A 15,124-nucleotide genomic window follows, 5' to 3' on the forward strand; every position below is an offset into this window, starting at 1 on the left:
GGGGTAGTGGGCCCCCTCTGGACCAAGACCAAGTTGTCTCCTGCCATAGCCAGAGACAACCATTAATCGGAACCCTCAGGAAATGCTTCTTGTGCCCGCGTTTGCTGAACCCTTCTAGACTCTAGAATCTAGAGAGTATTCCTTCAAACTCAGGGCCCTGTCCATCCCAGAACCCACACCCAGTCAGCTGTTCAGGGAGATGGAGGTCTTCTACCTAGGTTTTCTCACCCCATCCCAAGTCCTTGAGAACCCTCAGAGGAAAGACGCTTGCCCTGGGCCCACCTCTAAGCAATGGTTCTCAGGGCTGGAACTAGACCCAGGGTGGGGTTAGGGATGCAGCCTTGTCCTATACGGGCTTAGTCAAAGCCTATGTCAGCTTCCAGCACCCAAAGTATACCACACCAAGGAAGGTCTCCGGCTGGTAGAGTCACGCCCCCTTAGCGGCAGACCCCACCCTGGCCATTCCCTGAGGCGGGCTTTTCTGGATGGCGCAGGCGGGCAGGCGGGTAGGCCCTGGTCTAGGAACACGGGCTGGGCTAGTGGGGAAGCCCCGGGCGGCACCAGAGTACCGGGGTAACACTCAAACGCGGTGCACACCGCCATGGAGCCACTGCCGCGGAGATGCATGAAGGTGAGTGGGGTCGAGGGAATCCAGGGAACAGCCTGGGACTTGACTTGCAGCCCAGAGCTAAGCCTCTCTGGGGTTGGGGGGTGGGGGTTGCTCTCAACTCCGACCTGCCTGAGGGCTGGGCGCCTCCACCGCCGACCTAGTTAGAGGTTCGGCGCGCCCTTCCGTTGAGAGGAAGCACGCTCTCCCGCTCCGGGGACAGAGGGGTCTGGGGGCCTCCATCTCACAGCAGGCATGAGTGGGGGCAGGGTGGCCCAGTCTCGATGGCTATAGGGGAAATGGGCAAGGGGCCGTCCTCGGCTGTTATGTTCATAAGCTGGGTCTGTAGACGAGAGAAGGAAGCCCCTCCCCCCTCCCCATGGGCACCCCATTCTGCCCAGCAGCCCGTGCAGTGAGTGAGTTGCTTTGAAGGCAAATGATGGAGCCCTGGAATGGGGGAGGAGCCCGGGAGGGAGAGGTAGCCTCCTGGGGCAGCCACACAGGGTCAGCAGCGCCTGTTCCCCAGGCTCTCTTCCTCCTCCTCCTGCTGCTGCTGCTGCTGCCCGGGGCCCAGGGCCAGGGCAGCACTGCTGGCGGGTGTGACTGTGCGGGAGACTCACAGAAGAGGTACCGCCCGTTTTGTTGCAGGGGCTGCCCAAAAGGTAGGTGGCTGGAATGGTGGACCGGTGAAGGGGGGGGTGGGCTGGGGGTGGAGGGGGGGGCTGGGCTGTGGGGGGCAGGGTGAGACAGGCTGGGGATGGGATCCTAGGATCCAGGGAGGCTGGGGTAGCAACCACAGGTGGGGGGAAGTAGAGAGCCAGAGGTGGGAAGGTGGGGTGTGCAGCAGGAAGGGTGGCTTGGCTCTGACCTTATGGTTCCGCAGGACACTACATGAAGAGCTCCTGCACAGAGCCCTGTGGCAATTCTACCTGCCTTCCCTGTCCTCGGGGCACCTTCTTGACTAGGGGAAACCACTTTAAGAGTGACTGCACCCGCTGCCAAGCCTGTGATGAAATGGGTGAGGGCCCGCCCGTCCAGGGCTCAGGTCGCTTGCAGACATTCAGAAAGCTGGCTTGGGCCCTGCCTGCGGGTGCGAGGCCGCTGCCTTGAGTCCACTACGTGTCCACTGTGTACTCAGCTTCAGCATGTCTTTCTCTTCCCCTGTGGCCCTCCTGTTTGCGCATGCCTTGGCCTCTGGTAAACTATGAGCAGCCTGCTTCTTCCACCTGGGAGGCTAGCTAGTACCTCCTTCTCTGGGAGGTGTGTGGAGGTTGGTAGCTCAGACACATCCGTGTTCCCGTATTCCTGCACCGCTGACAGCTTTCCAAGTGACCCTGGAGAACTGCTCAGCAGTTTCAGACACCCGCTGTGGCTGCCTGTCGGGGCTCGGCTGCTCCACTGAGCCGTGTAGGGAAAGTTCACCCTCTCCTTGCCTCTCGTGTTTGGATTGTGCTGCCCCTCCAACCCCCGGTGAGTACCCATCCTGGGCTATCTCTACGCTCAAGCCCCTTCTTTCGGCTCCCTCCCCTTCTGCCCATCGGACGCAAACCATCCCTGGGTCTGCAGGGCCCTGTGAACTTGGCAATGGCTGTGCACCCTGCCCCTCATAGGGGGCTGTGCTGGGCCGGAAGGGAGGCTGGGAGCAGGATGGGGACTTTGGGGACAGATGCTGCTGGTTTAGAGGTGGGAAAAGACGTAGGTAGAGGTCAGCTTGGATCTGTTATGGACAGGGCATTTCAGATAAGGAGAGCGTAAAGGGTACGTAGCCGGGCTTATTTTCACTTTCTGCCTGAGTGTCCCCCAGGTCTTCAACTCCCTGTTTAGGGTGGATTTATCACTTATCGGTCATTCTGACTGACAGAGCTTTGAAGACCACACTGAGACCGGATTTGCTGCTAGTCCTTGGCAAGCTGAGAGCTGTCTGTCTGCCCTCTGAACAGGGGCACTGTGCTGTCCTTCCCAGGCCTGTAGTAAGGAGGAAGGCACCTTATTTACTCATGCACTTGAGTGTCTGCTACCTCCCAGACACTAATTCCAGGCAGACCGAGGCCCCCAGGGTGGAAGCCCCTATCTCCTGCAAGGTAGGGAGGTGTCAGGCACCCGGGGGGGGGTAGCCTTCACTTCAGCCCCTCCTGACTCCCTTTACAGGGGTTTCCACAGAGTCTGCCCTGAAGCCACAGACACAGCCAGCAGCACCCGAGGCTGGAAGTAGAGTAGGTGATGATGCCAGGAACTCTAGTGGGAAGGCCGGGGGAGGGGTGGCTGCTAGCTGGCACTCACCGGATACTGTTCTTTCAGTATTTTGGGTCCAGCTGCTTCTGGGGGCCTCATTCCTGCTCGGGGCCACCCTGATCTGTTCATATTGCCGATGCCAGTCTTTCAAGCCTGTGGTTCCTGGTAAGTCTATACATGTACCGCACACATGTGTTGCCAGAGGCCTGGGGCAAACATAGGTACTCTAGAGCCTCGGACCTGATCAGAAGAGGAAACTGAGGGAAGGCATATGAAGCACTAATGGACTCAGGAGCTACTGGACTAGCAGCGCCCAAGTCCAGGGACCTTGCTGCTGTTGACTGGGCCTCTCTGTCTCTGTCAGCAGACACAGCTGGGATGAAGGCCCTGACCTCACCGCAGGTAATTTTCTCAGGACTGGGAAGCTTCTGGAACTAGGGAGTTACAGTCCCAGGTGCTCAGCATGGTTGCTGCCACAGGTTAGACCTAACAGACAAATGTGCCAAGAGCTATAATTAACAAGACTATCCACAGCACCTGCCCTCGGTGACCGTCCACTGGGATCAGGCAACTGCTCCAGGCCTAACATTGGGAGGGAGGAACACCTCCAAAGGATGGGGGACAGACAGACAGACAAACTTCCAGCAAACACATCAGCCCTTCTGCTGGGCCCAGGGAACAGAGAGAGAGAGAGAGAGAGAGAGAGAGAGAGAGAATACGCACACCCAGAGTGTGTGTGAGTGTGTGTGTGTATGTGTGAGAGAGTGAGTGTGTGTATGTGCGTGAGCACATGTGCCCAGAGCCTAGGAAGGTGATTCTGCTTCCTGAATGAGCCACCCCTAGCCAGAAACTAGCTAAAGGGCCTGTCTGGACACACATGGCTGACTTGATGCTTCACACCTCCCAGATTACCCATCTCTCAGCCTCAGACAGTGCCCACACCCTCCTGGCACCCCAAGGCAGTACTGGGAATGTCTGCACCTCTGTCCAGTTGGTAGGCAACAGCTGGAGCCCTGGTTTATCCCAGACTCAGGAGATGGCCTGCAGCCAGGCTTCACAGCCCTGGAATCAGCTGCCAAGCAGAACTCTTGGTAAGTGATGGAAGTGGCTGAGGCCTGACCTGTCTTTCCAAGTCCAAGGTGGGGCATTGTCGTTTTACACCTGACTGACTTCCTGTACTCACTGGGTGTTATCTGCCCTGCCCCCTGGTGGGAAGCAACCTCACTTCCCTGACCCCACCTCAGGCCTTCCTCTGGCATCTCCACTCTCGACAGTGCCCACTGCAGACTCGCCGGCCGCTATGCTCCAGCCTGGCCCGCAGCTCTATGATGTGATGGATGCGGTGCCAGCACGCCGGTGGAAGGAGTTTGTGCGCACGCTGGGGCTGCGGGAGGCAGAAATTGAGGCTGTGGAAGTGGAGATCTGCCGCTTCCGAGACCAGCAGTATGAGATGCTCAAACGCTGGCGCCAGCAGCAGCCTGCAGGCCTGGGTGCCATCTACGCGGCCCTGGAGCGCATGGGGTTGGAAGGCTGTGCTGAGGACTTGCGCAGCCGCCTGCAGCAAGGCCCGTGATGTGAGGCCCACCAGCCACTTTGGCATTCTAGTGACCCTAGCAGGAATCTTAAGTATTGTTACTTATGGGTGTAGACATTTTATGTCACTTACTAACCCCTTAGCACGGTCCTGCATAGCAGCACCGGCTGGCCTGCTATGCTTCGGCTAAGGGAAGCATCATGGAGAAATAGGAGGGGCCAAGTGATTGGTTGCACAGCTGTTTATCAGCCTGAGTTTGGACTTGGTATTAAATATCTTAAGTAGTTTCCTGGTGTTTTAGTGGGGCCTGGGGATGTTAAGTGGCGCTCTGGTTCCATTTGTTTCTGGGGCTGGGGTCCTGACGCCTGAGGAGCTGGGGCGCACAGTGGAAACCACTGAGTGGCCTTCTTGGCTCCTATACCAACCCTTCGCGCATCTGCATCCGCTACGACCCAGAAGGAGAAAGTCACTAAGACGGCGAGCGAGCGAGTGAGAGTGAATGAGAGCCACAGTTGGCGGATAGAGGTTTAATGGGGGAAGGAAGAGGGTGGGGTGTGGGGGTCAGGAATAGTTGCAGGTACAGGTGCAGGGTCCCTGCCCCTCCACTTACACCACTGGGACAGTGATAGGGTCTGGGGAGTGCGAAGGTCCTGGCTGGGGACTAGCAGGGCTTAATTGGGGTGGGGGAGTTAAGGTGGGCCCCTAGGGAGCGGCAGCTCCACCCCGGCAGGCAAGTTTCATCGTTTCTGGTAAACAAATGACTTGAGAGGAAACCCTCTTCGGGGATGAGAAATGCAGCCTGGTCTTGGCTAGCGCAGATCTGGGTCGAGGAGGGAGGAAAACCCCTTCCCCGAGCTCGGGGTCTGCCTCCACCCAGGATGCGCTGGCAATGTGGGTTCCGGGCTGCGGGGGAGGGGGCTGCAGCCGGGCTTGCGCCCTGCAGGAAAAGTCACCACCCACGGGGCTGGGGAGAGCTCAGCACAAGGTAGACGAACATGCAAATATATGTAAGTGAGCATGCAAATAAGCAGCATCTTTTCTTTTTCTTTTTTTTTCTTTTTCTTTTTTTGCGTCAGCGGCTTGGGCACTTTTTTCCAGGCGACAGCAGCAGTACGCAAGCACTCCGGCAGCAGGGCTGGGGATGTGGGGCCAGGGAGGGGAACAGGGAGGGTTCCGGCACCGAAGACCCGAAGGGAGGGGTGGCAAGGCTCCCAGCCCTTCCACACCAACCTGACAGGATGGGGCGGGGGCGGGGGGACCGGCCCCCATCTCAGAACTTGTGAGGCTACACGCTAGAGCCTGAGACTCCTATTGCTTAGGGATCTCCCCCTTCTTCAGGATGACCTGTCGCTGCCAGGGTGCGAGCTTGGTCTCGTCATAGCCCAGTGTCCGCAGCTTCTCGGACTGTTCCTTCGCCCTCTGTATTTCCTCCTGCTTCTGTCGCTCCTCCTCTTTTCTGTTTACGGATGACAAAACTCAGCGGTGCTTGAGGCCACGTACTGGGACAGGCCAGACACCAGGATAGCAGTGGAGGGAGTTAATGAGGGCAGGACCTTTTCTGCTTAGGAGCAGGTTTTCATGGGGAGGCATATTGGAGTTACAGGGGTACTCAGGGGAGATGGGTAAGTGGAGACTAAAGTTGGATTATTTTGTGGAGGGCTGTTACTGGAAAGAGACGCTGGGTCATTAGGTGGCCCTGTGTGAGGATGAAATGTCACAGAGTTCAGGGGATCAGTGACAGGCAGCCTGACATTGGAGACAGGACTTGAGTTGTTAGGGAGCTGTCAATCTAACTTACCAGGGAATAGTGTTGAGCAGTTGGGGATCTCATTACTGGGGAAGAGGCCCGCAAGCTAGCTAGGGACAGCTTCTCAGAACATAGGGCTAGGGACTGGGGGTATAGCTTCCCAGTAGAGTGCTTGCCTAGAACGCTCAGCTTTGATCCCCAACTCTGGAAAAGCATAAGGGTGGATTTGCTCTGTTGATGGGTCACCGCTAATCATATTTGGTTATGGAGCAATTAAAATGTTCAAATTGGCATGCACACAGTATTTTGAAAACTAAAGTTTTTGTTTGTTTGAGACAAATTTTTCACTGTGCAGCTTTGGAGCCTGTCTGGCCTCCAGATCAGCCTGGCCTCGAACTCAGAGAGATCTGCCTGCCTCTGCCCTGGGCTGGAACTAAAGGCATGTGCCATCATTACCCAGCTGTTTTTTTTTTTAAGGAGAAAAAACTCTCTCTCTCCCTCTCTCCCTCTCTCCCTCTCTCTCTCTATGTGTGTGTGTGTGGGGGGGGATGTTGTTATATTGCAGAATAGCTTCAAACTTGCTTTGTTGACAAGGCTATTTGAACTTTTCCTCCTCCTGCATGCTAGAATTAGAGGCCTGTGCTAACACTTAGGGATTTTGTTGTTACTTTGTTTTCAACTTCATTGAATGTGTACAAGTATTTTGCCTGCATTCATGTCTGTGCCCAAGGAGGCTAAAAAAAGTCATTGGATCCTCCAGAACTGATTGTGAGCTGCCTTGTGGGTGCTGGGAGTTGAACCTGGGTCCTCTGGAAGAGCAACAAGTGTTTTACTACCGAGCCATCTCCCCAGATTTATGCAATACTAGGGCTTCTTTTTTCTTGTGTGCTGGCCAAGCACTCCACCGACTGAGCTATATGCCTAGCTCTCAGTACAAACTAGGTTCGCTCAAATGCTAAAATAATACTTTTCCTACATTAAGTATTAAAATTAAGTTTACTTCTATCTTTTACAAATTTCTCAATTTTAAATTATGTAAGTGTTACACATTGTATCTACCTGGCAGTGCCAGGGTAGGGTTCTGGGTACAGACATTCAGTTGAGGGGAACATGAATGATCAAGTTTGTTGATCTTGTGGTTAAAATAACTGTCCTTGGGGCTGAAGAGATGGCTTCTCAATTAAGATCATGTTCTGCTCTTCCAGAGGACCCAGGTTGTATTCCCAGCACCCATACTGAGTGGCTCATAACTACGTGTAGCTCCAGCTCCAGGGAGCTGACACTTTTGACCTCCATATGTATCTGCACTCAAGAGTACCTTCCCACACACAGACACCAGACATACGTATGATTTTTCTTGTTGTTGTTGGTTTTTCCAGGCAGGGTTTCCTCAGTGTAGCCCTGGCTGTCCTAGAACTCACTCTGTAGACCAGGCTGGCTTCAAACTCACAGAGATCCACCTGGCTCTGCTTCCCGAGTGCTGGTACTAAAGGCATGTGCTGCCACCACCCAGATGACATACACATAATTAAAACAGAAAAATTGGCACTGGAGGATAGCAAGGGTAGGCTTTTGTTTTGAGACAAGGTCACCTGTAGGTCAGGTTGGCCTTGAATTGGCTTTGAAGCCAAGGATAATCTTGAACTCCTAATCCTGCCTATACCTACCAAGCGGGATTATAGGTATGTGTTATCTATCACAGTTGGTGAAAAGCTAGGTTAATGATAGAAGATGGGGGGTGTCTAGGTAACTAAACTTTGAGGGGCAGGTGTTAAATAATTAAGGGTCTTGTGTCTCTATTGGGAACGGAAAGGTTATGGTACAAGGACTCAAGTCATGGTCTGGATGAAGGAGCAGAAGGGACAAGTCTCTGTGAGTGATGTAGGAAGGAGTGACAGGTGTGGGCCAGCACCGTGCTTACCGCTTGTGCTCCCTGGAATGAGAAAGGGACAGTATTAGATGGTGTCACAACCTCAGAGTCAAGACATGTGCCAAGCAGCCTCCTCCAGACACTAACCGCTCCTCTTCTAGCTTCTTCCGAAGAATGTCTCGTCTCCAAGCAGGCAGGCTGGCCAGCCGGGCCTCCTCTTCTTCCTCCTAAAACACAACCACACAGCATCAGGACATGCTTGCCTGAGATTTGCAGGCCAGGGGTATGTACTTCCAACCCAGGGCGAATGGAGAGCTCAGGGACAGCAGAATGTAGATGTGTTTATGAACCTTCTAGGTGGCCTCTTATGGTGAAGTCAGATATGGTGCTTGGTGATGGCCTGCTCCAAAGGGGCCTTCTGCTCCCCAGTGACCCAACCAGTGTCCTAAAGGTGGGGCCAGATAGATCACAGGGAGGTAAAAGGGAAAGACACAGAAAAATAGTTGGGTCCTGAATTCCCACAAAACATGTGGCTAGATGACCCCCAGTCTGTCTTGCAGAATTTCTAGGCAGATACAGACTTGTACCACGCACTGGGTCAGCTCAGGAAGACCCAGGCCACACTGGATCCCCATGAGGACCTGCTGGGCCATGCTCGCTCTCCTCTTAGTGGGAGGGGGGATGTTCCACACCGTGGGGCTATGATGGCATGGGGAGAGGGTTACCAACACAGCCTATACAGAGTGCTTTATTCCTTCGATGTTACAGAATAGAAAGGGTCTGTGCACATCACACACCACACAGAACACTGCACGAGTGGTCAAGGAGGTAGCTGCGAACTCCAGTGAAAAACCAGAGATGGAGAGAGAGAACCACACTGCCCTCCGGAACCCAGAGATCCTTGGCTAGCTTCTGCTGCCTGGCTTCATAGGGGGCAACACCTGACTCGCCCTGTGACTAACCAATCTCACAAAGGCCTCACTTCCTCCCTCCTAGGGACCCCAAAAGTTCCAGAGAAGCGGGGCTTTTGAAAATCTGGTTCTTTCCCGTCTGATTCTGGCCCCTCTAGCTATCAGACTGCATCCAGGCACAAAACTAAACTCTAAATTTGCTGTCAGATGTCGAAGAGTTCTGCCTCCTTCTCCTTCCAAAAGGAGAAGCTCCGGTCAATATAGCGACAGATGTCCTCATTGCTGAATTCGCCCATCTCAGACACCAGCTCCAAGGGCTCTTCCGTTGGGGGCTCTGAACTAGACAGGTCTGAGGTTGGGGGAGGTGCAGCGGGGGGAGGCGGCTGCGGTGCAGGAGCTGGGACCTCTGACTGCCCCTGTGGCAGGCCCTGTGTTTGAACAGGAGCTGATTCTTGAGAGGGCCCCATCTCTCCCTCCTCCTCCTTCTCCTTGTCCTCCTCCTTTCTGTTCTCCTCTTCCTCCAGTTTTTTCTCCCTTTCCCCCTCCCCCTTTTCCTCCTCCTCTTCCTCCTGGTCTTGTTCCTTTTCTTCTGTTTCTTCCTTCTCTTGGGCCTCTACTGGAGCTGGCTCAGACTCAGGGCTGTCTCCGAAGAATTGGCGCCTAAGATCCTCAAAGCCATCGTTCCAGCCACGCGTTCCCGCCTCCACCTCCTCCAGCACCGCGCGGTGGAACTGGCGGATAAGCTCCCACGGGTGGCTGCCCAGACGGTCAAACATCTCATAGCACAACAGGTGGCGGAATTTCCGTTCCTCGCGGCTCAGGCCCATCTCCAGTAGCTGAAAGTAGCCTAACATGAAAAGGTCCAGGGTGAGACTGTCGTAGCTCCGCGTAGCACCATCGTCGAGTGGTGGCAGGAAGTGCTCGGGCCAGTACAGACCCTGTGTCAGCCTCGAGCTGGGTTCCTGGCGCGCCGGCACCCGCCTTAGCAGGCTCCTCCAATGAGCCAGCAGTTTGCCCACCACCCGCCGCTGCTTGAGCAGTTGCAGCAGCCGCTCTTCAGGGCCAGGGTCCTGGTCTGAATCCTCACCAACTGGTTGCTGCTGGGTAGCTTCCTCTGCTTCTGGGAGGGGACCTGCGCCCGAGGCTACCACCCGGGGCAGCAGTTTGCGCAGGCGCGCCTGGGCATGACGCCCAGGTCCTTGGAAGGTCCACTTGCGCCAGTGCTCCAAGAAGAGGTAGACGATGCGCTCCTTGCGCATGTCGATGTAGTCCTGGACGCCAGGCAGCTCGGTAGACAATGGCGGCGTGCTAGCCAGCTGCTCAGGCTCCGGAAAAGCTGCTTCCCGGTGCCACCGCTCCGGGGGATCCAGGGTGTTCAGGGGCTCCTCTGTAGCCCACAGGCCATTGGCGACGGCGACTCTCGGCTCACTGGAACCGATCGCCACGTAGTCCTCCTCAAGGATGGGCTCCCGGTCCGGGGTGCTGGTGGGCTGAGGGAGCTTGCGGAGCAGGCTATGATTGGGCGCTGCGCCCTGAGTGCGCAGTTCGTATGCTGCGCGGAGGTGCTGCACCGAGACACCACATTCGAGGATCTCCTGTGCCACCGCCTCCCGGCACCAGCTGAGCGAATGAGAGCGGCCCAAACAGAGTGGTCCAGGCCTCGAGGGTGCGTCCGGCAGTGGCGCCAGCGGTTGGCCAGTGTCTGCAGCCAGCAGGTCTGCCAGATGTGCCGGCTGGCCGCCCAGCGCGGCCAGCAGCGTGGCCATACTCTTGAGCAGCGTGGAGATCTTGCTGCACCAGGCCGGCAGGTTGGCTGCGTGGCCATGCATGCGGCGTGGGTCTACAGTGAAGCGAGGAGCAGCAGACAGAGCAGCTGAGATCGGTAGCAGCTGCTCCAACTCCAGCTCTAACTGCTCCAGGCGCGCCTCCAGCTTCTTCGCCTTGTGCAGCACCTGCAGGTTCTCAATTTGCTGTTCGATGCGGAGGATGTCGGCCTCGGTCATGAGCTCGCCAAAGGGCCCCAGGATGGCGTTGTGCTCGCGGGAGTACCTCCAGCCTTCCGGGGGATAGCAGCAGGAGCTAGCAGCCGTCAGCTAAGGCGGGGAAGACAAGAGAGGGGAGGGGGCACGTCTCCCTCTGGCCCAGCTCCTGCAGCAGAGCCGGCGACCTTTTGCAAGTCCTAGGTGGTGTAATGGCTCCGCTGGGCTGCGTTTGCAGGGACCGGCCGCCTGGCTGGTGGGGAGATTGCATTGCAGTGAGGCTTCGGATCCCGACTCAGAGCAGTGTTCACACTTTGGTTGCTGGTAGAGGGCTGCGGTGCTGCCTGAGGCAGGGAAGGCAGGCTTGCAGACCGGGTCTCCATTGCCTGGCTTTGTTGCTCATTACACCACCCAGAGAACGTGCGAAAGGTGTTGAAGCTGAGAAACACAGAGGCCCTCCCCTACCCGATCCACAGCCTATTTCCAAGCTACATCGCAGAGCTCCTCTCCTGTCACCAGATCCCAGACCCTTCCTCAGGCTTCCTGGGGTCCAAGTCCACTCTGTGTCAGGGGTCAATGTTCACTAGATGAAAGGACACTTCACCTTTTTTCCCTTCCTCCTACTCCACTCTTAAAGAAGCTAAAGTTACAGTCTCCTACTCCATAAAATGTATGGGCACCCGATCCATCTAGATCCAGTACAGCCCACCTCCCACACAAGTGTGATGAGCCCACTTGCTCCAATTAGCTGGCAGGGCTTCCCGGGCTCTGGGACCTAGTCTCTTCCAGGCAGCTAGCTGAAACTTTGTATCCTGATTCCCACCAGCCAGAGGGCGCACCAAGACACATTCACTTCTGGACCTGCCCATCATCCTGCCTGCTTTCCTCCACATCCTACTCTTTTCCTAATCAACTCTTGTGTGCCTACCACTCACATCCCCGCCCGGCCCACAGCTGGTAACCAGTTGAGTGGCATCTCAGTCCCCTGTGCTCCTGACCACTCAGTGTATTAAAAAGCTCAGTTGTTTGTTACCCCAGGTAGTCACTTTCACATCACCATCTCCTAGTTGACACTCACACCTCCATGGTCACCTTGATACCAAGCTTTGGTATATTCACCGTGAGCCCTCAGAAGACACAATTGTGTGCACCCTACATAGATGGCCCTCAGGGGACACAAATGGTGTCCACCAAATCATCTTACAGATACAGGAACTGAGGCTGAACAAGTCTCAGCAGCAGCGGCTGGAGAGAGGCAATGCCAGCGTAGAGTTCACGTCAGTCTGGACTCAAAGAAAGCCTCTCTTGGCCACGCAGTGTGGTTCACCCAGGAGCTTATTAGAAACCCAGAATCTCAGCCCTTCTCCCCAAAGCAGAATAAGCTCTTTAATGAGGTCCCAAGTGACTTGAAGGTACATAAGAGTCTGGTAAACATTGACAGCTCACTCTGAGGGACAGCTAACCACGGGGAAATTGAGACCAGTATGTGTAGGGTACCTTATATATATTCCTGTTTCTCTCCAAGAGCTTTGCTGGAGGTTGAAGGGTCAAAACAGGTTGGGGGGGGACACAGGGAATATGCTGTAGGCTCAGTGCAGACCCCAAGTCTTTCTCGGAAGCCAGACCCCACCAACCTTCCTCCTCTGCTCCTCCTCCTCCTGCATCTTCTGTTGCAGCTTTCGGACCATCACCTGGCGCTTCCACTCTGGGATGGGCCGGCCCTGCTCATCAAGGGTGGGGATGAGGGCCTCCACATCCAGCTGTACTCCTGGTGCCGGGGTGGCAGGTGGTGCAGGCACTATGCTGCCATTGAGCAATGGCTGAGGCCCAGAGGCTGGTGGGGTGGGGCTCCAGGCCCGAGATGGCGCAGGTGACACCAAGGGCTGCGGTGACTCAGGCTGCCGGGATAAGCGGTAGGGCTGAGCACCAGGCAGGCACTGGGGGCCCGGGCGGGGCACCCGTCCAGTGCCTACCTGGGAGGCTGGCTGCCCACTGCCTGAGAACACGGTGGTCAGCCCCTTGCTCTGCGGGGTCGGCTTCAGGCTCTTGCCTGCCTTTATCTCAGCCAGCAGCTCTGAGTTATCACCCGTTGGGGACATCATGTTGAAAGATTTGGTGCCTGCCCACAGGAGAAGAAGTACTTGGTTGGGGGTAGGTAGCATTCCCATTTCCCTCCTGCCCCGCCCAAACCCCCTTTCCAAACCAGATGGGTAGGGCCCACCTTTGGGCCCAGTGGCAGCTCTCCAGACCCTGGGTCCTCAGATAGCTTTCAGGACACCCAAAGGTGGGTCCATCCATGATGTCCCCACCAAGTCTTACTCACTGGGCATATGGCCCCCACCTGGAGGCCCCTGAGAATTCATAGTGGCTCTTGGGCCAGCCCTGGGTACTCAGCAGATCTCTGCCAACCATCGACTGCCCAGCTCCAAAGCACTACCTGGCTAGCCACCCAACCTTTGTCCCAGGTTTCCTGGCTCAACCCCACTAGGGCGGAGTCTCCCTATGGCACTCTCTCTCCCTTCATCAGCAAAGCCCGGTGACCCTTGGACTGAGCTGACTGGAACCTTCATGGCCATAAGACTCAGGACCCTGGAGTGCCACCCAGCTGGACCCTCCCTGGCCCCACACCCACAGACGGACGGACAGCAGACAACAGGGATTGCAAGCACAGCATACATTTATGGCAAAGCATTGCGTGACCCTGGAGGACCTTGGAGGAGGCGCTTACTAGAGAGAGGGCATGCAGGAAGAAGGGCCAGGCCAATGGCATGCAAATACCTGGATTGAGTTTGCATTTCCAGCAGGGCTGGTGGAGGTGAATGGGTGTTTGGGGGGGGGAGGAGCTGTCTTAGGTGCCCCAGAAGGAGGCAGAAACAAATTGATACTAAAGGCCCTTGGATGCCAGGGTGATGAGCCAGAGCACATCCCAAAGCACCGGAAAGCATCCCTCCTGCTCATTTACTTAAGCAAAACTTCAAGCCAGGCTTTGGATGCTGTGATGCCATAGGTGTTTGGGGTAACAGGTCCTCTCACCTGCTGGCCCCTAGCAAGCCCTTTCCTCAGTCCCAGGCCCTTCCTGCCTTATTCCTGGGAAAGCCACCTCCCCCACCCCACCCCAAGCCTCAGCCTCAGCCTTAGCCGTGAGCCGCAGCTACTCACTCTTCCTGTGCCTCAGGACTCTCACTTCTAGGAACCGAGAGGAGAGACTTGAAGTTAGAGGGAGGGGGGCTGGGTGAGATAGGGACAGCAAGAGGGCCAGGAAGGGCAGGAGGGGAGGGCAGGGGAGGAGCTCCGCTGCCCGTGTGACCCTAGCTCAGGCCACTCTGGGGCCCCACAAGGGTGGTCCATCCAGTCCTCTCCGGTAGGCCATCTTGGCATTGGGGCTGGCTGGGGCAGCCAGAGTTCATTATTTTCCTTTGTCCCTAGCTTAGGCTTCAGAGGAAGGGAAGCTGACTGTCAAGCTGGGGATGGGCCGAGGGCATTCTAGAGATTCAGCCAGGTGTGGGCACGCCACCACAGGCTCCAGAGGAGCTGCTCTCCTAGTCTAGTCACAGAAATAAAGCTTGGGCTGGAACCGCCAAGTATGGTTTCTGCACCGAGCCCTGCCTCACTAGGATGGGAAAACCAGAACCTTCCAGGATTCCTGGCAGAAGGAACAGTGTCCAGCTATCCTGATCTCCAGCTTAACTTCTAAGCAAGGGTGCCAAATCCAGTGGCGGAGAGTATGCCTAGCATGCTTGAGGGGGACCCTGAGTTGTCTTCCGCGATCACCACCACCTTGTACACACAAACCCTGAGGTGATGAGTCGCTGGATCATTGTCTTTGACCCCTCCCCAAATACAGCCCTTCAGTGAGAGTCCTGTCATAGCTAGGAAAGCTCAGGGCTGGGGTTAGCTCGAAGGAACAAGAGTGAGTTTGGGGAGTGCTAGGACTGGAGATGCAGAGTACAGGAAGAAAAGAGCCAGTAGGCTGTTCAGAAACACCAGCCACCAGAGAGAGGCTCTCCCTAGCCAAAAAGGAGAAGGTCCAGGGCGGGCAGAGGCCTTGCCAAAAGCAGCACTCAGCCCAGCTCTGCCGAGGGACCAAAGCAACTCAAAACTCTCTTCCCCTTCTCATCAAAGGGTAGGGTCTAGAAAGAAGAACCTAGACGGAGGAAGCACCAGGCAAGTCTCAGCTGGGGAGGGGGCGGTCTCTAGGCTTCCCTCCCCTTTACAGCTGGCGCCGCCCCCGCCCCTCATCCCGC

At 56.1% G+C, this 15,124-nt stretch overlaps 2 protein-coding genes across 3 annotated transcripts in view; one reads left to right on the forward strand and one right to left on the reverse strand.

Annotated features, from left to right (window-relative positions):
* Positions 1–941: 941 nt before the first annotated feature.
* On the forward strand, positions 942–4,659 carry Tnfrsf25 (TNF receptor superfamily member 25). The gene is made up of 8 exons (XM_051173962.1): positions 942–1,269; positions 1,491–1,625; positions 1,928–2,077; positions 2,756–2,824; positions 2,906–3,004; positions 3,204–3,241; positions 3,747–3,930; positions 4,114–4,659. The coding sequence occupies exons 1-8, from the start codon at positions 1,044–1,046 to the stop codon at positions 4,410–4,412; spliced, it is 1,200 nt and encodes a 399-aa protein (XP_051029919.1). The 5' UTR covers positions 942–1,043; the 3' UTR covers positions 4,413–4,659.
* A 514-nt stretch (positions 4,660–5,173) lies between these two features.
* Espn (espin) overlaps positions 5,174–15,124 on the reverse strand; it is a 30,993-nt gene continuing 21,042 nt past the window's right edge. Inside the window, exons 10-15 of one of the 2 annotated variants that reach the window (XM_051173840.1) lie at positions 14,040–14,066; positions 12,854–12,999; positions 12,515–12,778; positions 8,138–8,217; positions 8,042–8,053; positions 5,174–5,829 (exon numbers count right to left, since the gene is read on the reverse strand). In XM_051173840.1, the coding sequence (XP_051029797.1) occupies positions 5,682–5,829; positions 8,042–8,053; positions 8,138–8,217; positions 12,515–12,778; positions 12,854–12,999; positions 14,040–14,066 (677 nt within the window). In that variant the 3' untranslated portion in view covers positions 5,174–5,681. The other variant, XM_051173839.1, reaches the window with a different exon arrangement.

This window comes from Phodopus roborovskii, unplaced genomic scaffold, assembly GCF_943737965.1.
Source record: "Phodopus roborovskii unplaced genomic scaffold, PHOROB, whole genome shotgun sequence".
NCBI lineage: Eukaryota > Metazoa > Chordata > Mammalia > Rodentia > Cricetidae > Phodopus > Phodopus roborovskii.

Excerpts from the sequence above, each read along its gene's own strand:
- Tnfrsf25 (XM_051173962.1), top strand. The coding sequence starts at position 1,044 with ATGATGGAGCCCTGGAATGGGGGAGGAGCCCGGGAGGGAGAGGTAGCC. Across the intron at positions 1,270-1,490 it reads TTGCAGGGGCTGCCCAAAAG|GACACTACATGAAGAGCTCC; the intron begins GTAGGTGGCTGG and ends ATGGTTCCGCAG. Across the intron at positions 3,005-3,203 it reads TTTCAAGCCTGTGGTTCCTG|CAGACACAGCTGGGATGAAG; the intron begins GTAAGTCTATAC and ends TGTCTCTGTCAG.